This window comes from Cynoglossus semilaevis, chromosome 17 (assembly GCF_000523025.1).
Source record: "Cynoglossus semilaevis isolate Cse_v1.0 chromosome 17, Cse_v1.0, whole genome shotgun sequence".
NCBI classification, from domain to species: Eukaryota; Metazoa; Chordata; class Actinopteri; order Pleuronectiformes; family Cynoglossidae; genus Cynoglossus; species Cynoglossus semilaevis.
The window spans coordinates 9372550-9395920 of NC_024323.1; the positions used below are offsets into that span (position 1 = coordinate 9372550).

The 23371-nt window shown below is 42.8% G+C and overlaps 2 protein-coding genes across 6 annotated transcripts in view; both read left to right on the top strand.

Moving 5' to 3' along the window:
- srl (sarcalumenin) overlaps positions 1-6897 on the top strand; it is an 11587-nt gene extending 4690 nt beyond the window's left edge. Inside the window, exons 2-7 of one of the 2 annotated variants that reach the window (XM_008329870.2) lie at positions 3143-3235; positions 3474-3569; positions 4313-4348; positions 5072-5188; positions 5600-5833; positions 5936-6897. In XM_008329870.2, the coding sequence (XP_008328092.1) occupies positions 3143-3235; positions 3474-3569; positions 4313-4348; positions 5072-5188; positions 5600-5833; positions 5936-6747 (1388 nt within the window). In that variant the 3' untranslated portion in view covers positions 6748-6897. The remainder of the gene's footprint in view (positions 1-3142; positions 3236-3473; positions 3570-4312; positions 4349-5071; positions 5189-5599; positions 5834-5935) is intronic. The other variant, XM_008329871.2, reaches the window with a different exon arrangement.
- Positions 6898-10941: 4044 nt separating this feature from the next.
- The window catches only part of adcy9 (adenylate cyclase 9), a 33587-nt gene continuing 21157 nt past the window's right edge, over positions 10942-23371 (top strand). For 3 of the 4 annotated variants that reach the window (XM_008329868.3, XM_025064269.1, XM_008329869.3), the window contains exon 1: positions 10942-13611. In XM_008329868.3, coding sequence (XP_008328090.1) covers positions 11796-13611 — 1816 coding nt within the window. In that variant the 5' untranslated portion in view covers positions 10942-11795. The remainder of the gene's footprint in view (positions 13612-23371) is intronic. The other variant, XM_008329867.3, reaches the window with a different exon arrangement.

Consider the following 23371-nt stretch of genomic DNA (forward strand, 5'->3'; position numbering starts at 1 on the left):
GATGTGCCGATGGTGCTCAAATGTTTCTCCAAACTAAAGCAGGGTTGTGTGGCAACGGGCTGCATGCAGATGTCTGGGGTTCAACTCCCCTGGCGCCTGCAGGGTTAATTTTGAGCACTGATGCAAGGCTCGCCATTCGGAGGCAACGCTGCCGCTCTGATCTTTGCGGAGCTGCGTCCCGGGGCTTCTATCAGGGATTGACCGGATTGGAGGGTGTTAACAAGTTCACAGCAGTCAAAGCCTCACTCAAGAGGCCAGTGTTAAAAGACATGACTCTTGTGAGTGATGAGTCACTTTGAGTAAGCCTACTGTACTGAAGCAAGGTACGTGGCACTGATGACCCTACCGCCTAAACCCCAATTCACATCATCCTCTTCGTCCTCTAACAGACTTTTCTCAGCCTTCCTCCTGTCATTAATGACATCCTGTGGAGGATTTCGACCTGGTGTTTCTTTTGGCTCAGTGGTGTAAGAAGAGGACCTGACTTAGCAGCTGTGGACATGTATGGTATCCTTGTAAACTGAATTGTATTCTATTTTAAAGCTATGTATTGTACCACTTGATTGAGTGGGTGTACACAGAAAGGATCGACAGCTTGATTGAGTGGGTGTACACAGAAAGGTTCGACAGTTCGTCTTCAAATCCACCTCTAACTTAAACACCAGGAAGAGCTCACCCCCGTTGCTCCTGGGGGACATTGACTGGATCAATTGATCAATTTCTCAAAATCTGCCAATGTACAAATTCATTTATTATTATTATTATTATTATTATTATTATTATTATTTAGAGCCTCCAGGGTAAAAACAGTCAACAATCACTGCTTTATCAACCTCACAGAATGACAACAGACTCTATGAATTAGTTCATTAAAAAATAATTTTCTTTAATTATCCGACTTTTACGGTGGTGACAACAGGAGTTTCACTCGCTACAACGTCCCCACTGTTAGAAACACCATGACCTGTGTAGCATCTATATTTAGTCCTGCAACCACAGTGTGATGTCACATCTTCTTCTGCACATGCAGATCAGTCTAGCGCCACAGACTGTTCACACTGGAGTCCGAGTTGCATTTAAACTATGTCAGCGACTGTAATTAGAACCGTCAGTCCAGGTATGATTTACATATAGTGCCCAATCGTGTGTCCTGTCTCTGTTTCTTAGCCTGTTTTCCTCTAAATGAGATCGAACTGCCAAAACTGTCAATACATGTGTTTTCTACCATTTAAACCTATTCAGGGTCTCAGAGGGGGCTGGGGTCAGTACCAGCAATAATTAGGCAAGGACACAGGGTACAACCCTGGGTGGTTCACCAGTCCATCACATGACCACATATATAAACAGACAACCTTTTTATCTGCACTTACTTTTCAGATATAAAAACAAACCACTTTGCCGTTACACACACACCAAATACAGTATGAAGTGTCCATATAAACAGAGGTCAAAGAATTACTCACACTCTTGATTTATTCTGGCTGCTAACCTTCTGCTTTCCCTTGTTCTTGCACCGTGTTGGCAGCAACATTACACAGGCTTATTTTTAGCAGGTTGACTCGCAGAGAATCGTCGCCGTCGTGTTGTTTCACTTGCAATGGAGCAACTGTTGAAGTCGCACTCAGAGCCTCGTTAGTGTGTGTGCATGCTCGCCTCCGTGTGTGTTAGAATGGAGAAACGCCACTTAGCAGTATGTGAAGTGGTCCCACAGACACATGTGTGTGTTTGCATCAGGCTTGTAAACAAACAGTCTTCAGATGATTAGACGTGACATTTGACGCACGGTCACTTTTAGCCAGTGACCAGTCAGTGTTCTGACTCTCGGCCAGAAACATTTGAAGTCGCGAGGCACATGGCCAGTGACTGTTCTCCAGGCAGGATGTTATGATACTGGTGCCATCTGAAGGGAGAGGAGAGGGGAGGGGAGGGGCTGCTCTAATATAGACGTGCAGTTTATTATTATGTGAATATGTAACGTTGTTGTTGGGGAGGAATTGTGGCCAATATGGACCTCGATATCACATGCACAGTGTTCTTCCTTTTATGACCAATGATTTTAGAGGAGTTCAAACAACCAGTAATAAAACTCCATATGTGTGTGATGTTGCACCAGCTTCAGGGCTGGATGCTGAGATTGGTACTGGTACTGAGAGGATGCAGACTTTGGCTGTGACTGGCTACGGTGGTTGTAAATAACTGGCCTAAGGACACTGTGGCGTCAAGCCTAGGCCTATGTCGGTTTTCATAGTTGGTCATAATTGACCAAATTGTCCAATGAAGTTTGCCAGTTGCCCATTGCCTTACCTACCATTTCATCTACAAAATGTTGGTTTATTTCCCACTACCATGTAGTTTCACAAAGAATATCCAACTAAAGCATCATAAAATTGTTTCCATATACAGTTGAAACCTGGGAGACAGGGAGAGGGAGGACTGTTCTGAGAGCAGGGCAGATAAGGACAGGCCTCACACAGCTATAACTGTCTGATAGGTGGATAAATATAGAAGAGAAAGACACTGGATTGTACATTAGTGTCTCATGTACATCAGCGATGGCCACACTCAGCCCAGTCCATTATGAACCTGGGGAGGTCCCTCTCACCCCCCTCTGCCCCTCCCCTCCCCACTTCACCCTCCCTCTGTTGTTGCTTTAAGGCCATGGTGATTTTGAACAACTGTTTTTTTGTCTGTTTATTTTGAGCACTTGGTTCTAAATTAAGAGCTGACTGTACTGACAGCTGTCACCCGAGCGAGGTGCGTGTTCAATAGTGGAAATGACTCAAATTAGTGGTGAGGGGGTGGATCTCTCCCTCCCACTCCCTCCCTCATCCTCAGCCTCTCTCTGCCATGTCATCCTGACACACAGGGTGGAGTGATCAATGTACTACAAAAAGAAGCAGCAATGTCCATCAGTACTTTTTTTTTCTCGATGAAAGGATCCTAGGTGTGAGGTTGACCCTGTGATTGATGGGTGACTTTTTTTTTCTCGATGAAAGGATCCTAGATGTGAGGTTGACCCTGTGATTGACGGGTGACTGAGTGTTCAAGTTGTCATGTTTTCAGCAACCATGGTTAAATGCTTCAATCTCTGGTGCCTTTCACATACAAAGTTAATGATTTCATACTACTTTTTTTTCTTCAGAAGATGAAGATGTCACCTCTGTCCTCAGAGACAGGTCTCATATTGACGAGACATTACGCCTTGCAAGTGAACAAAAAGCCAAAGACTATGCAGGTGAGAATCACAGAAGATTGATGCTGCTGAATTCCCTTTGACTCACACACTTTCTTTTACTCTGACTAACACAGTAGAAGAAATTATCATGTAAATGTAAAAAGGATGACAAGGGAGAAACACACCTTTTCTTAGGATGTTATAATATTTGAATGTAGAACTGCAAAGTGCACTTTAAAAGTACATTTCCCCTTCGAACATGTATCACGTTGACTTATTTGATTTCTGATTTCTCCAGCGGCTCTGGAGAGGTTGCGGAAGATCTATCACACATCCATCAGGCCCATGGAGCAGGCCTACAAGTACAACGAGCTGAGGCAGCATGAAATCTCAGGTATCACACACTGCTAGCTTCTCTGTTTAGATTCGTTCACCTGTTGGTTTAGACAATATTAATATTATATCGATGTGAAGTTGTGGAATGAGAATAGGAGTGGTTTTCCTGAATCCCATCATGCTGTTAGGTGTGTTCTTTGTATGAAAAGCATACAGTTACGAAGAAGAAAATACATTCAAGGCATTGTACTTCAAAGTACTTCTAATGCTTGTATTATGATGGCATGGTCATGTTTACATTTAATAATACAGACACTAACAAGCTCAGCACGGAATCAGATCAAATCTCTACATTATTATGCATCTGTACAAATATTAAAAATGATTAAATTATTAAAAATCCATAAAAAGCTTCTTTTTTGTTTTGTTAAAGTCAGAATTGATAATACAATTATAATTTCTTCCCCTTTTCTTCTTAATATTTATTTGTCTAATATCTTGGTGTGCTGGTGTTGTGACTGAAACTCGAGCTCGCCCCCTTGTGTCTGTCTAGTTTTAGCAGGCATGCAAAACCAACATTGACCTGTTTATCTGTTCATTCATTGTCTCTGCGTAAATACGAGGGACCATACACGTGTGACACATTCGGTCACACACTGGAGCACACTGTTCTACCCCACCCTTCCCTCACTCACTCACTCACTCACTGAGCTCTCCTCACTCTCATCTACTTCCTGTTCCCTCCACCTCTCTGTGGTCCACCCTCGCCCTCCTGTCCTGCCCCATTCCCTCATCTAACAGCCTACCCTGGACGAACATTAAGTGACTCAGCCACAGGTGGGTGGGTGTGTGGGTGTGGCGGACTTACCTGAGCATGGCACTGCCTGAAGAGCTCAGCCTCACCTCTCTTTTCCTCCCCCCGCTTCATTTGTCCCCATTGTTACTGCATAACTCTGTCTGGGTCAGAAATATCCAGCATGCTTCACCTTGACTGCCAGCAGGTGGGAAAGACCCCAGAAAAATCTGAACCATTCTGAACTTTAATTGATGAAAAGGGAAGAAATGTAATGGTTTTATATCAATATTAATGACAAATGAGGTTCTACTGTCCAGAGGTTATATAAAGGTTAATACGAGGTGCTGTGCATGTGCAGCTGTGGCTTTATTAAAGGAATCAAATTCAGCGTTTGGCTTGAAGAAGATAGAAGAAGCGTATCTTCTGCTTTGACATTATTTTTTGATCTTCAGCTTCTGCTATTGAAAACAGCTGAGGCTTCTGTCCGTCATTGTTTTGCTAATATACAAGCCTAACAGCTTAACTGCTTTTGATTTTCACTTCAAATCGGAAGTGAGTTTGGTGTGCACCTTCAGATTAAAAGAACAATTCATCCCAAAATATGAAACAAATCTCAAAATACCAACCGACTATTTTCCCTGTTTAAAATCTCAGCATCGCTTGTCAGATAAAAAATTTGGGATGAATTTTAAGTAAACTACAAAAAAAGACCCCATTAAAACATTTTTCCCAGGTTGACAATGTCGTCTCTGTTTTTGTGACAGATGGAGAGATTACCTCCAAACCTATGGTGCTCTTCTTGGGACCCTGGAGTGTTGGCAAGTCCTCCATGATCAATTACCTCCTGGGCTTGAGTGACAGCCCGTATCAGCTCTATACAGGTTTGTTACACGCTTACACTTTTCTTTGTATTCTTCCTGCTTCCTTGCTGGAGGTCAACCCTCATATGGGGTCCCACATTTTAGTATGCATAAAATGTGTGCTGGCTTCATCCTATGGCCATTTGTGTGGAGTTTGTGAACGCAGCTTTTTTTTCTTTTTTACCTTGGTGTTCCAGCATTCTCTTCCCCAAAAAATCACAATCCAGAGATAATGAATTACATTAGAGGCAAGTTAGGAAATGAGGACATGAAAATAGCTGAAAAGGCTGTGTAGCAGGTTAGGGCGATAAAGAGCAGTGCTTGAAATACCCTTAAATGCCTTTCACCTAACCGGTAAAAACTATACATTTTATCCTAATATTTCACGTCAGACCAGTTCTTCTAATGTCTCTGTTTTTGTTGATTTTCCAGGAGCTGAACCCACTACCTCAGAGTTCACTGTTATTATGCACGGTGAGAAGATCCGCTCTGTTGAGGGTATAGTTATGGCTGCTGACAGCTCCCGCTCTTTCTCACCCCTGGAGAAGTTTGGTCAAAACTTCCTTGAGAAGCTGATTGGTATTGAGATGCCCCACAAGCTGCTGGAGCGTGTAACCTTTGTGGACACGCCAGGAATTATCGAGAACAGAAAGCAGCAAGAGAGAGGTGAAGCCAAAACTTGTGACATTCCATTTCCACATATACTGTAGTTATGATCTGCTATTGATTGGTAACAGTTACGGTATTTTGCTATTTCCTTTTCCACAGGCTATCCTTTCAATGATGTTTGCCAGTGGTTCATTGACCGTGCTGACCTGATCTTTGTGGTGTTCGACCCCACCAAGCTGGACGTTGGTCTGGAGCTGGAGATGCTCTTCCGTCAGTTGAAGGGTCGTGAGTCCCAGATCCGCATCATCCTGAATAAGGCCGACAACCTGGCCACCCAGGACTTGATGAGAGTCTATGGAGCTCTCTTCTGGAGCTTGGCTCCCCTCATCAACGTGACCGAACCCCCTCGTGTCTACGTCAGCTCTTTTTGGCCCTATGATTACGCACCTGACACCAGTCGCGACCTTTTCAAGAAAGAGGAAATCTCCCTTCTGGAAGATTTGAACCAAGTGATTGAGAACCGCATGGAGAACAAGATTGCCTTCATCCGCCAGCATGGTATCCGTGTGCGTATCCACGCCTTGCTGGTCGACCGCTATGTCCAAACATTCAAAGAGAAGATGAGCTTCTTCAGCGACCCTGAGCTGGTCTTTAAGGAGATTGTGGACGACCCAGACAAGTTTTACATTTTCAAATCCATTTTGGCCAAGACCAACGTCAGCAAGTTTGACCTGCCCAACCGCGATGCTTATCGTGACTTCTTTGGCATTAACCAAATCACCAGCTTCAAACCCCTGTCAGCTCAGTGCTCCTACATAGGAGGCTGTCTGCTTGATAAGATTGAGAAAGCCATCACCAATGAACTGCCTGCTCTTCTGAGCAGCATTAACTCTGGCAAACAGCCTGGCCTGTCCTCCTGTGAGGCCACCGGCTGTGGTGAAAAGCCAAAGAATCGTTACCGAAAGAACTGAGGAACACAAAATAACTTAAATGGGGAATGGAGCGTAAGGGAGTGAAGTGAAACGAAGCAATCTAGTGGAAGCTAAACCTAGATTTGTTAGAATGTTGAGGAGACGGAGGAGAAAGAGTTAGTGTTTGTTCTTTTATTTTTTTCCTCAGGAGAATAAGGGGAGGTGCACTGGAGACCTGTGGGAGGAAGCAGTAATTGGGAGGGAGGAGTTTTGTTTGATAAGGCAGCTTACGGACCCAAGTGCAGAAGAAATGATGACAGAATTTGCTGAAACATACGCCCTCTTCTCTCCCTTGCACAAACACGTTGGACTGTCTGATGGTTTGAGGTTGTGATGTAAAGGAAAAAAAAGAAATTATATGACAAAATTGAATAAAAATTGAAAATCCTGAGACTTAAAAAAAAATCAAATACCAGCTGCATTTTATGTGAATAAAATTAATTTGTGGAAACTGAAGTTTCAAATCTATGTTCTACAAACCTTTGATTTGCATTGCATAAGATGAATTCCATATTCTTCAGGAGCTTATTTTAAAGTTGTCGTTTTGGGTGCTATACAAAGCTGTTGTGTTCGGGTGTTTATCCAAACTTGTGACAAAGAAAAGCATTAGTGGTGCATGTTAGATGTTACACCTTTTTTTTTTTTTTTTTACACATAATGCATGAATTTCCCCTTAAACATCAAAAAGATTTTCCTCATAATGGTGACACAGTCCAATGGTGCAACAATGAGGCCTTTGCTTGACTTTAGTTTTATTTGCTCATCAGTTGTGGTTGTTGACGACCTGTGAAATGAGCACCGTGCTGGAGGAAGAGGTCATGGTTCAAGGGCCGAAGTCTTCAAAGACGCATGGATGAATTAGATTCACTTTCTTCCTTGATACTAGGAATAGTCTCCTCTGTCACTAATCATTGTGTTTTTGATTCTTTTACAGTGCAGTTTTCCATATTACCGTTCAATGTGAACACTGTTTCAGGCCACGTGTCTGCTGCAAAAACTTTCCCAGTTTGACTAAGAAAGAGACACATTCTGGGTGTAACTTTAATGTGTAAGGTGATATTACTCTGCCTCAGCGTGACAACATGGCATATAAAAACTTCTTTGTTGAATTTATTAGTCAAGAAATGTCTGGTACAGCTAGATTTATCCTATTGGATCCTGCTGCAATGGATGTTGGGACGGAAAAGACTCACGCGTTATCCTCTGACCTCCAGAAAATAAAAATCCCTAAATACTGTCCCCTGAGTCACTAGCACTGCAGTACAAGACATTTGCTCCCCAGGCTAGCTGCCACCAAAGTCTGTTGTGGGGGGGCAAAGGGCTGACCCCCCCAGTCCGACGACAGACACAAGTATATGTGTTTTTACCCTTTAATTTGTCACCCTCCGAAAGTTTGCGTAAGAATTTGTTACTGTCTAATTGGTTCTAGCTGGTTTTTCAAATTGTGTACTGTAGTGTGTGATCCTCTTAGTTTTAGTGATTAGTATGAGTGAGTGTGTAACCCTTAGCCTTTCAGTCAACATACAGTAAATGTGTCTGTGAGCGCACAGCCCAAACTTTAGCTTCATTTATATAAACCTACCTCAGAAAACCTCCCAGTATTATGCTTAGGATAATTAAACTACTAACTAACTACTAACTAAATTAAACTGCCTGAAACATATTTTTACATGGTACCGATCCATCTGAAAGCAAACAGGACAAGATGTGTTCATTTGGGAGAGACACCCAGGCTAACTGTGTGACTGTTTTAAGAATTCATGCTAAGCTTAACCCACCACGTGCTGGGTCCAGCTATATCTGTAAAACTATATTTATATTTAAACAGATGGCAAAAGATCTCAACTAGAATAGCCTGTTAGTAAAATGACAAAAAAGGGTGTCTGAAAATAGTCAACTGCGACGCAAAAAGATTCAGCCTCGGTCAGCACCTTCTATTTATGCATAGTTTCCCCCAGCTCCAAGTGCTTTTTCAGCTAAAATATAAACTGAGAAAATATAAGCAATATATTTTTACCTAATGTTTTCACCACAGGATGTTTACGCTGCAGTTTCAAAACATACCCACAAGAGGGCACTGTATAAAAGTGTAACAAGTTTGAAAAACTTTCACTGCGTGTTGCAACCATTATCTGTGGGGCGAGTCAAAGTCGCGTGCCTGTGTTTTTGGTTTATTTCAGTGAAAAAAATCTTAATTTTCCTGTCAGTAAGTTATGGACTGGATGTGTGTCCCAGTAGAATGCCTGTTATTTTGTGGTACAAAGTTGAATTAATCTAATCTTCACCTATTTTTGAAAGTTTGACCATGAAGAATAAAGATTTGTGACTAACCAGGGAACAACAAACTGGTGTTTTTTCCCTGGAAAAAGTACTCATATGACTCATATGCATTTCTTTAAACATTTTTTCGTTCTGTAAAAGTTCAAGTTTCTGACCTCCAGGCTGAAGCGATTTGCGTTAGTTTGTTGTGAAGCATGTATGTGTGAGAGAGGTCATTGGTTTTAATATGTTTCCACACACCATCGACATACACGCACTCAAGGTAATGAGAATAACTGACAATTCACAGATATTGTACACAAAGGAATTTAGTTTGGACGGAAAAACAAAGGAATGAGCGAACCAGAGGAACAGATGAACAGGTTAGTTTTAAAAAACAACATTATTTTGTAAACCTAGTGAGAACTTTACACTTAGGCAATTTCATCATTTAAGGACAGGAAGGTATGTAGCAATGGTTGTCGAAAATAACGTCCTCGCCCTTACCGCAAACACTGTTTTTCCCTCTCTGCTCAAATACGTGCCTGTGCCTCTACACACCCCTCCCATCAATGTGCTACCTTTACCTATTTTTTTCCTCGCCCTATAAGAAAAAACAGAACAAACTATCATTAACTTTGTTCCGTTAGTTTAATTTGAGACTCAAGGGGGCGCAAAAGCCATGGAGACACAAACGCAGGACGCGTCTGATCCATAAAGTCAAGATTATTATCCATTGAAAAGGACAAAAAATAATTTCTTATATTATTTTTATTATAAAAACCTTTTATTCATTCAGTGTGATTAAAGTTGTATTACAACAGACCTTCATTAGTACAAATCACACTTTATCGACTGTCCCTTGTGACACTAACAACATACTTTCAGTCAACTTATTTTTGTTTGAGTTAGATTGTGTTGTCCTTTTCTCATATATACAATCTAAACGCCATAAATCTAGTTAAATCGATAGACGATTAATCGATTATCATTACTTACAACCTTAGTAATAATAATTCGTCAGTGGCAGCCTGTGGATGTTGGTACAGTGAGACAGAGACATGGGACTTTTATTTTGAAAGAAAACCAACGGAAATTATTTCCACACCGCGCAGTCACACGCAAGCGTTCGAGTACGCGCTTTCCTCGCTGCCGGACGGCGCAGAGAAAGAGAAAATGAGTGAGAGAGCGAGAAAGAGAGAGAGTGTGAACCTTAGAGAGTAAGAGAGAGAGAGAGAGAGAGAGAAGATGGTGGCTGCCGCGGACACGGTGCTGCTCGCCGCGGCTGGCTGACGGCGCACACGGCTGTTGCGTACCGCCGTGGACGCGCAGCTGATGGTCAGATAAAGGAGGGAAGACTAACAACCTGTCTCAGTGTGGACGTCGCGGAAGGACGGGGAGAGTGGACAAAGCAGCAGCAGCAGCAGTAGTGAGCCACCAGATTAATTTTGGATTAAAAAGCGGGCAGGTGTTTGTGAGTGTGTATGGTGACATGGAGCTGGTCCCCAGAGCATCACAGGAAAATTAATTAAAGTGCTCGGGTCTCTGTAGGAGCACTCTGTTGTGGTGAGTGTGTGTTTGTGGGAGACTGGCGGGATTGTGGTCATGGGGGGCGTGGAGCGGGGGTGGAGACCGTTTAATTAACCCGACTCGGTGGGTTTTCGTCATCTGCCGTGTATCCAGAGGAGGACCGAGCTGCAGTGGACAAACTTTACTTTCCTCACAACCAGGGACTCTGATTGGACTGTAGTCCCCATGATGACACCAAGACCCCCCCGTGACGCGTAATTCGCCCTCAGTGGACGACCTGGACGTTTTCGTGCAGAGCACCGTGACAATGAATTTGCGATATTTGGTGTGTGTGTGTGTGTGTGTGTGTGTGTGTGTGTGTGTGTGTGTGTGTGTGTGTGTGTGTGTGTGTGTGTGTGTGTGTGTGTGTGTGTGTGTGTTTGGAGAGACACCAGAGCAATAGTGACGCGACTCTGAGCCAAACATGACTGATACGTTGCCTTGAAGGAGCCACTCAGCACGGCTCGGTGCAGCCATAAACAGTGGGGTGTATTTTTGCGCACCACCTCTCCCTCCTGCAGACTCTGCGTCTGGAGACGCAGCCACAGAGGAGTCTCCGGAGGGTGAAGCCAGGAAAGGACGGGGCTGCGTCCACGGGGAGTGTTGTGATCAGGCCCCGCAGCGAGTGCAGAAATGAAGGCTGTCTCTCTCTAACTCCTGGTCCCGTTATCTGGAGCTGGACCTGCGTCTTCGTAGGAAAAAGTTGTCTCCCTTTCGTCCAGAACAGCCAACAGTGGATGTTTGCCTGTGTTCAACACAGTCTATGTAAATGGACTAGAGACTAATGCACTCATGCAAACAGGAAACCAAAAAGGCACTTTATTTGTATTGATCACTGCTGCCCTTTATTGACTTTTCCAGCTTTTTCTTCTCACCTTTGATTTTTTTTTTCTATGCTTGAGTTTATTTGCACATTTCTATTCTATGCCATGACTAAGACATTGTGCCAGCGCCTGAGTGGACCTGGACTGGAGCAAAGGTGGCAGCAACTCAGCCAGTGAACCTAACAAGTCTCTGGTGTGTCAAAACAAACTGGAATGGTGAGGAATGCAGAGACTGACGTCCAAGAACTTTGGGAAGTCTGCTGTTGTTTATGTTGCCACCACACTACTAACTTCTTTTGTCTGTGCCGTTATTCAAACCAGCTCTTTCTGTGAGATTTTCCTATAAGTAACAAAAATCCCTGACGCACATTTTGATTTTATAGACTGAAAACCAACATGGCGTCTCCCCAACATCAACAACTGCTGCCTCACAACACAGAAGTCAGCTGTGACTCAAGTGGAGACGGAGGCGTCTCGGTGAGGATTGGCAGCAACGTCAAACACAAGCACGGAGGCGGCAGCGGCCCACTCGGGTCGATCGGGGGAGGCTTCATAGGGGCGTCCAAGCGCTGCAAATACAGCATCTCCTCCAGCTGCAGCTCTGGGGAGTCTGGAGTCAGGAAGCCAAACATCAGGAGCTTTCGCTCCAACAAGAAGATGCCTCAGCTGTTTGAGAGATCTGCGGGTCATTTCTGGGATCCCAAGTTTGACTCTTCCATCCTGGAGGAGGCGTGCAGAGAACGCTGTTTCCCACAGACCCAGCGGCGGTTCCGCTATGTGGTCTTTTATCTGATTGTCGCTGCCTTCCTCTGGGGAGTGTACTTTGTTGCCAACCCCTCCCGCTGTAACAGAACTGCCTTTCTCCCTCCTATTGCTTTTTTTCTCCTTTTCTGCCTCGTCCTTTTTCTCTTAACTTTTACTAATTTCTACTCACGTTTCTACAACCAAGCATCTCTGTTACTTATTATCATTACCTTTATCCTCACCCTGGCCCCTCAAATACAGACATCAGGCTTCAGGGACCCAGATCTTCCCACAGCTCCTGATGATGATGAGTTCAGTGGCATGGGGCCCATGTACAACCTGTCCAATGACAAGGTGATAGGAGTTGACCCCTGGTCCCCTTGTCTCTCTCCTGTAGGCACCTTCTCTCTCTGTATTGAAGTCCTCCTGTTGTTGTACAGTGTTCTCCATGTTCGCCTCTTTGCCTCTGTCCTTCTTGGCTTTCTTTACTCTGTACTTTTTGAGAGTCTGGGCTGGCTGCACTTGACCCAGGCGGGTAAGAACTGGACCGTAGAGTCTGAATCAGACTGGGACACGCTGAGTTGGCTCGGCCCTGCGAAAGCCTTGCTTCACCTCTGCGCCCACGCCATCGGCATCCACCTTTTCATCATGTCAGAGGTGCGGTCACGGAGTACCTTCCTCAAAGTGGGACAGGCCATAATGCATGGCAAGGATTTGGAGGTGGAGAAAGCCCTGAAGGAGAGGATGATCCACTCTGTCATGCCCAGAATTGTTGCTGATGAACTGATGAAGCAGGGTGATGAAGAGATAGGGGATAATTCTGTCAAACGATACTCAACCAGCGGTGCAGCAGCTGCTATCGCCAGTCCTAAGAACCACAAACGCAAGAAAACCTCCATCCCTCGAGGCCAGATAATCTTCAGACCCTTCAACATGAAAAGAATGGAGCCTGTCAGCATCCTCTTCGCAGACATCGTTGGCTTTACTAAGATGTCTGCTAACAAATCTGCTCACGCTCTGGTGGGGCTCCTGAATGACTTGTTTGGACGTTTTGACAGACTTTGTGAGCACACAGGCTGTGAAAAGATTAGTACACTGGGAGACTGTTACTACTGTGTGGCCGGTTGTCCTGAGCCCAGAACAGATCACGCGTATTGCTGTGTGGAAATGGGCCTGGGCATGATCCAAGCTATTGAACAGTTTTGCGAGGAGAAAAGAGAGATGGTCAACATGAGGGTGGGTGTCCACACTGGCACCGTGCTGTGTGGTATCCTGGGCATGAAGCGCTTCAAGTTTGACGTCTGGTCAAATGATGTGAATCTGGCCAACCTGATGGAGCAGCTGGGAGTGGCCGGGAAGGTCCACTTATCACAGGCCACCGCCAATTTCCTGGACGATCGTTACCAGCAGGAAGAGGGACAGGTCACTGAGAGGATAGGACAGAGTGTGGTGGCTGACCAACTCAGAGGTAGGTGTTCACACTGATCCCCCTGTCAGTATGACACATGCACATACGCAGTGAGATCCACTTCAACTGGTCTGTTGGATTAGTGTTGTCCTTTTTGCATTCATACAAGTAAAGAAGAATAAATATTTTTGCATTAATAGATGGCGCTATGTTTCTCCTCCTAAAGGAAACATATGATCTTAATAACTAATTTATTAACCCTATCATGTCATCCGCCTTCTTGCATGCAAAAAAAATCCTCCACCAAAGAGTCACATGGATGTCTCTGAATTCAATATTAAGACGAATGTCAGTTTTTAAAAACTGTAATTCAATATTAAGACGAATGTCAGTTTATAAAAACTGGTGTCTAACTGTGTCTAACTGTAAGGATGACACTCACATTCATGTGCTGAGTCACGAGATAAGTAGATATTCCTGTTTATGTTTTTTGGTGTGTTTACACTGGATAATGCTGAGTAGCCTGCAGTACTGGTGCTGTAGTTTTCATTTATTTCTGCTTTAAATCTTCTACAGTGTACTACGGTGTCTTGTCTATATTATAGTCTAGTCTATTTATTATTCTAGTCTGGTGTTTACTTACTGCTATGTGGGTCCTTGAAATTTTAATTTCACTTCATTTCATGTTTAGCATATTTAGTCTGATCCTTGAATCGAGGCTAGTTCATATTTGTAGCTTCTTCTTCTTCTATTCACTTTACCTTTTTACTTAAGGTTATTATAAAGTTAATCAGCAAACTGTGGTGGTGATCATTGAAGTCCTATGTGTTCCCTGCCTGTATCTATAGAACTCAGTGAACAGTGAGCATTTATCACTCTGTGTTAACTTCAAGAAATCCCATTTAGTTCAAATTCACTCTTTGTCAGATGACAACATTAATTGTAGTTATGTCTGAATCCATGTAAACACACTTCATGTCATTTCACACCTCACAGACTTGTGCTGGTTTAAAGGCTACAGTGTCTTGTTTTAATTCCTAACTAGAATAATAATCCTCCAAGGTCACTAGCACTTGGACGCAACTGTGAGACTTATCACTGTCATAATGTCCCCGTCGGCCTCTCTCGCCAACTTTGCCGTTTTTATGTTCTTCGCTTTATGCCTTGCGTGATACCTCGACGCCTTCTCCACCAGAACACACTACTCAGGCATAATACCAGCAGTTGACACCCCCCCTCCCTGCATCACTAGCAGCCCCTGAGTGCGGGGGAACTTTTTCACAGCCAAGGTCGTTGCAGAGTTTTATCATTGTGTTGCACCCAGCAGAGACGGGCTGTGGTGTTGGTATTATCTGATTGTATCACTGGCCTTCGCCATCTTCTTTCTCATTTCCCCCACTGCACAGTCACTGCCCACTGTGTTCTCTTGTTGAATTACATCGTCTTCCAGACGTCCTCGGTGTGTCCTGTTCTGTTCTGTTAACCTCGCCTTGAACTCCAGGGGTTGTTTTACAACTTAATGCAGCTGCGGCCTCTTCCCTAATAGAGGTTTGTCTGAGGTTTATTTATTTCACCTCTCCATCTCGTCGCCAGCTTTCCTCGTCACTCTGATGCATTAATGCTGGACTTGAATCAATTTATTTGTAGAAGTCACTGCAGTAAAACTAAATATTTGTTCAGCGGCTGATGCCTGATTCTGAGCTTAATAAACGTGCATAAACGTTACTAAAAGCTGTGAATTTTTGTTTTTTCTTTTGTAGAAGCTGAATAAGTGTAGAACAGCTGTATGACCTGTGTTGGTGTTTGGTGGCACTGTCGAATAGACGACAGGCTGAAATGTAGATGCTGAGATTTTCACCGGGAGTGACCAGATTGGACAGGATTAGAAGTGACATCTGAGGGGCAGTTAAGGTGGAGCAGTTTCTAGCTAAAGTTAGAGAGGTGAGAAATAGTGGATAAATGGGACAAAAAATTAATATTAAGTTGCTAAGCAAGAGCAGAAAAAGGAAAAGCTCAGAGAAGATTTGTGGATATCCTGAAACAGGACATGGAGATGGTTGTTGTAAAAGCACAGGAAGAGGGAGGATGTACCGTGGGGACCTCTGATGGGAGCAGCCAGAAAAAGAGGCTGAAACTGAGTGCATTTCTTTAAAAGTTGCATTTTTCCATTTCATTCTGAATATTTAAAAATATAAGCTGTCAGTTTTTGCAAAATGTGCAAATTGCCAATGTGTAAATATCAATAGTCTGTTCACATCAAATGCTTTTGATGTTTTAAAAGGCATAGACTAGTTAACAAAAAAGACCTAATCATTTTTATCATGATGTGATTTATGGACCTGCATTTTCCTCTCATCGTTTGATTTATGACTGCAGCTCGTACTTTTGTGTGTGGTGGATAAATGTGTTACTCAGAGGGTTATCACCTCTCCTCCTCCACCACTTCTTTCCTGCCTCTATCATATATTCAGGTCCCTTGCTGAGATTTATCCCCTCCTTGTAGATTAGCTGCGCCAAAGAGAGAGAGAGAGAGAGAGAGAGAGAGAGCGGGAGGAGGGGAGAGAAAAAGAGAGAGGGAGAGAGATGGCTGCCAGTAAAGAGTTGTTCTCCACCACTGTTTAGCTCAGCCTGTGTAAATCACTGGGGCAGAATCGCAGCAGGTACGAGTACTGGCCAGCAGTGGTGTCTGAATCTTGGCAAAGACTTGATGATGTTCGATCTACAAGTTCAACACTGTGTGCTTAAAAAGTCATTTTAATGTTTCTTTTTCCCACTGTCAATGTCATTTTAACACTTCTGCTCTATAGGTCACTGTGAGTTTTCACATACAGGTGCTCACAGTTGTCCGTCATTCACCTACATTTATAGAACTTCACTGTCTACTCATGACTCACGGTGGCCAAAGTTCACAGTGGGTGTCCCCACTGTGGTCAGCATCTCCGTGTGACATCTGCATCCTGTCAACTTCCTCTGCGCTGACGTAAGACCTGTGGGCTTATTGACAGACACTTGATTGTCAAAACCCTGTGTTCCGATGGTTTTTAAAAATCGGATTTTGGACATTATCTGAATGGGAAACCCCCTAAAGAATTCTTTTTAAAATACATTCTTATGAAGAAAGATTACAGTAGATAATGTCTGATGGATAGAGTGTCTACACCCAGGTTATGTTTGTCTTTACCTCATGTGATGATAAGCTGCTGTTTTTTTTTTACTGAACAAAACGTGGTTGTTACCCAATGATGATGAATCACGTTTCAACATAGTCAGAATATACAGTCATGGGGAAGTGAAATGTTCAAGTTTAATAAGTCTAAACACTTCAACAAGTGTTGTTCCCCAGAGATAATTCCTCCGTTGTAGAAGTTCTGTGGATTTCTTCTTTCTTTCAGTTTTGGGAGAAGACAAATCCTTTAATACATTTTTAACAGCTGTAATTTCCTGTTTGATTCCAAACATTATGTTTACTCTGATTATGGGATCATTTCATTTTTCAAATGGTCTGGAGAGATGGGTTTTATCGTGTCTTGGTTATTAAAACCAGAAACCTCTTTCTTAGAACTTGTCGAGTTCCTGTAGTAAAATATAGATGTTCTACCAGGTCTCTAAACATTCTTAGTTTCCTCAAAAAGATCATCATGGTGAGAAAAGAGTGATGTCACTGTCTGGCTGAAATGATCTGAAGGTCAGTTTGTTTCAATATTACATTTCTGAATATTTGCTGAGGACAGTCACCACTGACCTCTAGAATAAAACTAACGGACGTCTGTCAGGATTCTCTGCATGATGATCCCATCATCCATCATCTAGTCTCTGTATTCTGGTTGGTTAAAAATTTACCACAAATGTGTGAATACATCTCAGTGCTGTTCAAAAACGTTTTCTGAAACACTTGTACAGAATCACGGATGTGCCACAGCTGCTGCAGACATCCCTGAGGCACTCCCTGACCACAGCTGACTGTGACAACCTTCAGCAGAGTGGTAAACAGAAAACTCTGGGAAATAAAAGTGGCTGGAGATATTTCCAGATTTTGCATTTGCAGCTGGAGGCCAGGTTGGGGAACGTAGTCAATAATTTAAATGTCTAATCATTTCCCCAGGAGTTGATGTAGATTAGAAAACAGAACGGAAAGACAGTGAATATTTAACAGCACTTTCCTTTGTTTATTATGCAACTTGCTTTTTTTCTGTGGAGCTGTTGAGGGAAAACCCATGTGGAATAAATTAAGCAAAAGACAAATAATTTGAATGACCAACAATAGTTCTACTTTGTTTATTAAAATCTATGAAGTGAAAAATCTTTAAATCTATTTCCTAAGGTATTACAGACAGACCTGGTCGCAGGTGTACTGTTTCACCTGTGGTTCAGTGTGTCTGGAGGCAATGCATGTTCTCAGATTAGGTTTGAAATCGTAGTAGTTTGACCTTTTCTAACTTATCTGCTGAGCTCAACACTTCTGGGCAGCTCTGTACAGTTTATCCCTCCCTGCCCTGCACTCTCTTCTTTGGCCCTGTGGGAAATTTTTAATTAGGCAGGTCTTGGTAATCTCCCTGGCTAAAGTGATTCCGTAATTCTCCATCATCATGTCTTCTCACATTGGCCTGCTGTTTTTCTGACCCCCCCCGAATCAAAAATCAACATCTCTTTCTGGCCCACGGCTTTTTATTTCTGCAAATCATATTGATAGTCTATAATGAGGTTGTCCTGCTAGTGTTTATTTATGATGCGGTAACAAAAGAAAATGTCCCGTCGAGTCGATATCGAAGACGAGATGAGTCAAGTTCAAGTTTTTGCGCTGGCTGCGCAACGACAGATAATTTGTATTCTGATCCATTATATTAATTTGTCCACATTCTTTGCCCACGTTAAAGCCTTCACAATAGTAATTGATTAGCTACATTAGGATTGATTTGAGCACTGTGTAGAACCTGGCTGCAAATAGTCACAGTGATAAATGTTCAGTGGTCCCCACTCTGGCCCTATTACTCCATGCTCCACAGAACATATTAGTTATTGGCAAAGCTATTTGTCCTTTACGTGCGCACACACCCACACACACACACACACACACACACACAGACTTTAACTGTCACACAGTTCTGCACTGGGTATGCCTGTCCATAGGGATGCATGTTGGTCAGCATCGTGTACACTATTTGATAGAGGCTCTGTGGAGAATTACTTCAAAATGGCTTTTTCCTGTTTCCTGTGACCTTGACTAGAATACGTTTGTCTAGTTTTGCAGTTGAGAAATGTTGTGGCAAAGACTGGCAGACAGAGCAGTACTTTAAAAGGGAGGTAGATAAGGTGCTATTAATTCTGATCACACGTGACTTTTGTTCAAAGAGGCTGTGGGTTGAAATCATAGATTATATATCAACTTCCTCTTCACTGACCTAGAAATGGACAGATCGTTACCGTTGACGGTTGTTGCAAAGTGAAGCCCTTCAGATTGGAAGTGCTCCGGTGGTTTTCAGACTAAACCCCAATAACTAATTGGTATCATCGGTAAAATGTTCTCAGCCTCATTCTGTTAACGTTTTCACTTTCTTCCAAGCACTTCCTGTTTTCTTTATACCGTAGTTCATGAAAGATAAGACACATGTACATAAAGCCATTCTGTAACAGGATCCAGTGTTGTGCTTCAGTGTAAACAACTGGTGAATGAAGTTAGGGGTTACATCCCTGTTTTTCACCTGTCATGCTAGCAGTTAGCCAGTAAGTTATGCAACATTATCTGTGTTTCTGTTGCTATTTCAAAGACGAAATGAGTGTTTAATCCCTTTGTGCCCCCATTATGTTAATGCATGCTAATAAATCTACTTCTCATTTGAAGCTCGAAAGACATTTAGCGAACAGCTAACGCTTGCTAATGAGCAATAACAGTAACTACATCACCGCTCTGTGTATTTTGTACATCCTTTATTTATTTATTTTACAAGTGACGTGAAGATTCGCGTTAGTTGCTTCTGTGATTTTAGTTTTGTTTCGCCAAAGCAGCCAGGCTGTTATATGTGCAGATTGTTTTTGAAGGGATCTGTGAGCTCAGAAGTCTAATTGCCACACCTAGTTTTTATGATAGATTTGTTTCACCCAGACATGAATGCTTGTACAATAGATATGTGTTCAGTAGCCATGTAATATGAATGAGAATGCCATGAAATCCATGTAGTTTACACAGGCGCAGACTGAAATTATAAATTGACATGAATTTTTAAATCCCAACACACATTAATCCTCTTTCCTGCCATGACTGTTAGCCTGCTTACACTGTCTATCTAAATGGAATTAATACACAGCAGAGTCCCAAGAAAAATAGCTAATCAAACGTCCGTGTGCGTATGTGTGAGTTTCATGCTCCTCTTGAGAAAAATTTAAACACTTTGGCTTTTCACCCTAATATATACACAGCTGTGTACTTGCCCTGGAAGAAGTCAAATACCTGGCATAATTCCTGTCTAGACACACAAGTCCAAATCAGTATGCACACACATCATCATCAGCTTCTACTGTAGAAAATTCCTTGGAGGTGATGGTGACCATTTAGCTCCGAGTGGAGTGCCTTACATTAAGTATGCTGAGGAGGAGGCAGGCATGGAGCTGTGGTAACAGCTGTTTGACTTGAACAGTGTTTTCATAGATCCTGCAGCTACACAGCTCATTTTGTTCTATAGTAAATTCAGGGAGGGGAGGGTGTCGACTGTTCACGGTCTGGTGAGAAAACACTAAGCAGCTTTTGTGGTGACCAAGCTGTTTTCAGAGCACCTTGGTTCTGCATGGTAGATTAAAGCTCTGCAGCGAGAATAATGGCATAATGCATCACAATGCATTGTACCATATCAGCCTGCATTATGAACTATAGTTTGGTTCAGCCGCCTGTAGCAACACACACAACTTGCCGTCTTTGGCCTTGTCATGTAAGGTTATTGAGGGGCTGTGATAATGTTGTGATTCTTTCCTTTTTTTTATTATTATTATTTCATGACTGCGGTGCTTTTGAATATGCTTTTGCCTTGCACAATTGTGCTCCCCTGCACTTATTCTGGAGGGCTGTGCAGCAAGGACACAGCTTAGTGCTGCAACCCAGCAGGCGATAAAATACTTGCATTTGCTGGCACAAACACAAAAGCATGATTTCTCAAAAACGGCTGCGTATAAGCACGTCTGCATGAGCCACTGTGCTTTACATCCAACTGATGCCATTCTACTACATTCATCTACACTGTTGTGATCCACTTAATCCTGACAAGTGCCGGGGAAACCTGCAGAGCCCTTGACTTTCCTGCAGGGGACAGCTGTCCTCATGGTCGGACACTGAAGTGTCCTGTATGTGTCTGACCTGACAGAGATGATGAGGAGGAGATGGCTGGGAAAAGCCTGATATCATTATCTGATGAGGAACCAAACAAAAGAGTAGCTGATCAGAATAGCCTGGATGTGGAGTACTGCATCGGTTGCTGCCATCGGTGACTTAAAAACAAGGAGCAGGTTTTATGAATACAGTGATATAAAGACGTGTTTGTCTTTTTTTATATATAGATATGAATTGCGATGGTATGACTTCTTTCATGTCAGTGGTGTTTGGCAGTATACAGTACTATCTGGGTCACAGGTGTCAGATTTCACACTGGTGCCAAATTCCACAATTTGACGAGGTTGCTCACTTTTGAAAATCTAACAAAACAGCAGCTGTGGTGGTCGGTTTTTCAATCACTGATGATGCAACAAGGTCCTGCTTTTTGTGCTTGGTTGCGCCCTCAGCAGCAGTTATACAAACAACTTAAAGAAAAGGTAATTGCCCAGATCTCAGTCTTTAGGAAAGTGGACTCAGTCGTATAACTGCAGACAAAAACCTGTGATGCAGACAACAAATGGCTCTGTTGGACCTCCGAAATGGTGAATAGAAAGAGCAAAATGAGGAGTGAAAAAGTAATAAACCAAGGATGAACACATTAATACAACATGAGACGGCAACATAGACGTGTCTGCCTGACGTTCATCTTGTGTTCATCTCCACCTCTCTCACCGTAATAACAACTGTTTGTTCATACACATGGAGACCTGCACACACATCTGTTCTGCTCCCCGGGCACGCTAAGGTTAATTTCCATGGTAATAGGCTATTGACTGCAGTGAGGGTCAAATGGAAAATGGAAGCTTTTTAGACAGAGGGGCTGGTGCAGGGACCAGGGCCTGACTTTATTCAGCTGAACCTCTGACTGTCATGTTTTATTAAAGCTCCAACAAAAGCTCCTCCTGAGCTGAAGTCACTGCAGTGGTTTCTCTGCTGCAGCTCTTAATTGCTCCGACACTGATACTAATTTCAGGCCTTGTCTTCTTAGGTGTGTGGTTAATTTCACACTGTGTTGCTTCAGAGCCAGTTAATGGTTTTCAGCATCGTTGTGTGGTTTGTTGCTCTGTGCACTACCTTAGTTGGAGGGAAGATGGTCGAGAGCAGTGTTTCCCAACTCTTTTTGAGCTTCATCACATATTTTGCAATGTATGTTATTAAATATAATGATCTAAGTTTGACTTATGCTTTCAGTTCACTTACCAAGTGTGACACTGGGCCTGTTTAGTTGAACACAACACTGATATAACCACAGAAATCGAACAAAGATGCCAACAAAGATCTTCAAAAAGAGAAAAAATAATTTGCAGTAAACAATAGTAGTTTTCTGACCAATTAATTCAAATCCTGGGTGAACATCCTTTTGACAAAAGGTTTGCAATAAAAGGTTTGCAGCTCACTGCTGTAATCCATCCTTCCACCATGTAGCCAATGATTAGATTAGATGACTAATTTATTTTTTAATTACTTTTTCAGTAATCAGTGAGTCATTTTAGCCACTGTGGTCAAAATGGTCCATTAATTCTTGAGATCATTCTACAACCATGGCCATGTATCCTTGCTACGGTAATTAGCTGCAGGATTAATTAGTGCACTGTACTCTAACCACAGCCCTGTACCTTGGGCAGTGAATTTCTTTTTAAATAGCTACTAAGATTAGTATATTAAAATGAAATAGATGAAAAAGCCTCTTACCTTTAATCTAACTGCTAATTGACTGCAGCTCTTCATGTCAATGGCAGTGCAGATGTTTGTGTAATCAAGAGTTATTGTCGTCATCTGATGCATCCTAAGTCTTTTCTTCTTGGTGATCAAGGCTACAGTTAATGTCTGCTCTTTAGACTCACAGGAGCCTTTGCTGACATTGACGGATGGAGCTCACACTTAAGATGACGCTCACCTCCTCTCTCCACATTCACCCTCCTACGTGCATACTCACCCAAACACTTACTTTCTGCACTTTCACATTAAAGTACACTGAATGTAACCACCCACACCTCCAGTCGCACCCTGTACATGTTTGTGGGCTGTAGATGCTCGTTAGTGTGCACAGCAGGAGTGTGTGTGTGTGTGTGTGAGTGATAAATGGCTGTGTGAATTATGAATGAGGAAAGATGATGGGGAGCCCGTCCACCACTGAGTGTTTTACTGCACTCAGCCTGCACAAATTGATGATGAGAGTCTGAGGTAAAAATGTGTTTCGGCTCATTTACAATTCTGTGCATATTTGCGTCCCTCGGGAGTAAATTACTTTAAAGTATGATACTGTTGAAGCCTAAAAATGTACCTCATTTGAAGTTACTGTATCTGGATCGCCACCAAGCCTAATCATTTCTGTCTCGGGTCTTGGCACATTCACACAGAAATGTATTTAAAATGGCTTTTGGAATACTGCAGCACACCACTAAACAAAAGTGGCAAAAAACCACATAGACGGGGGAATATTAGGGGGTTTGTTTGTTTCAT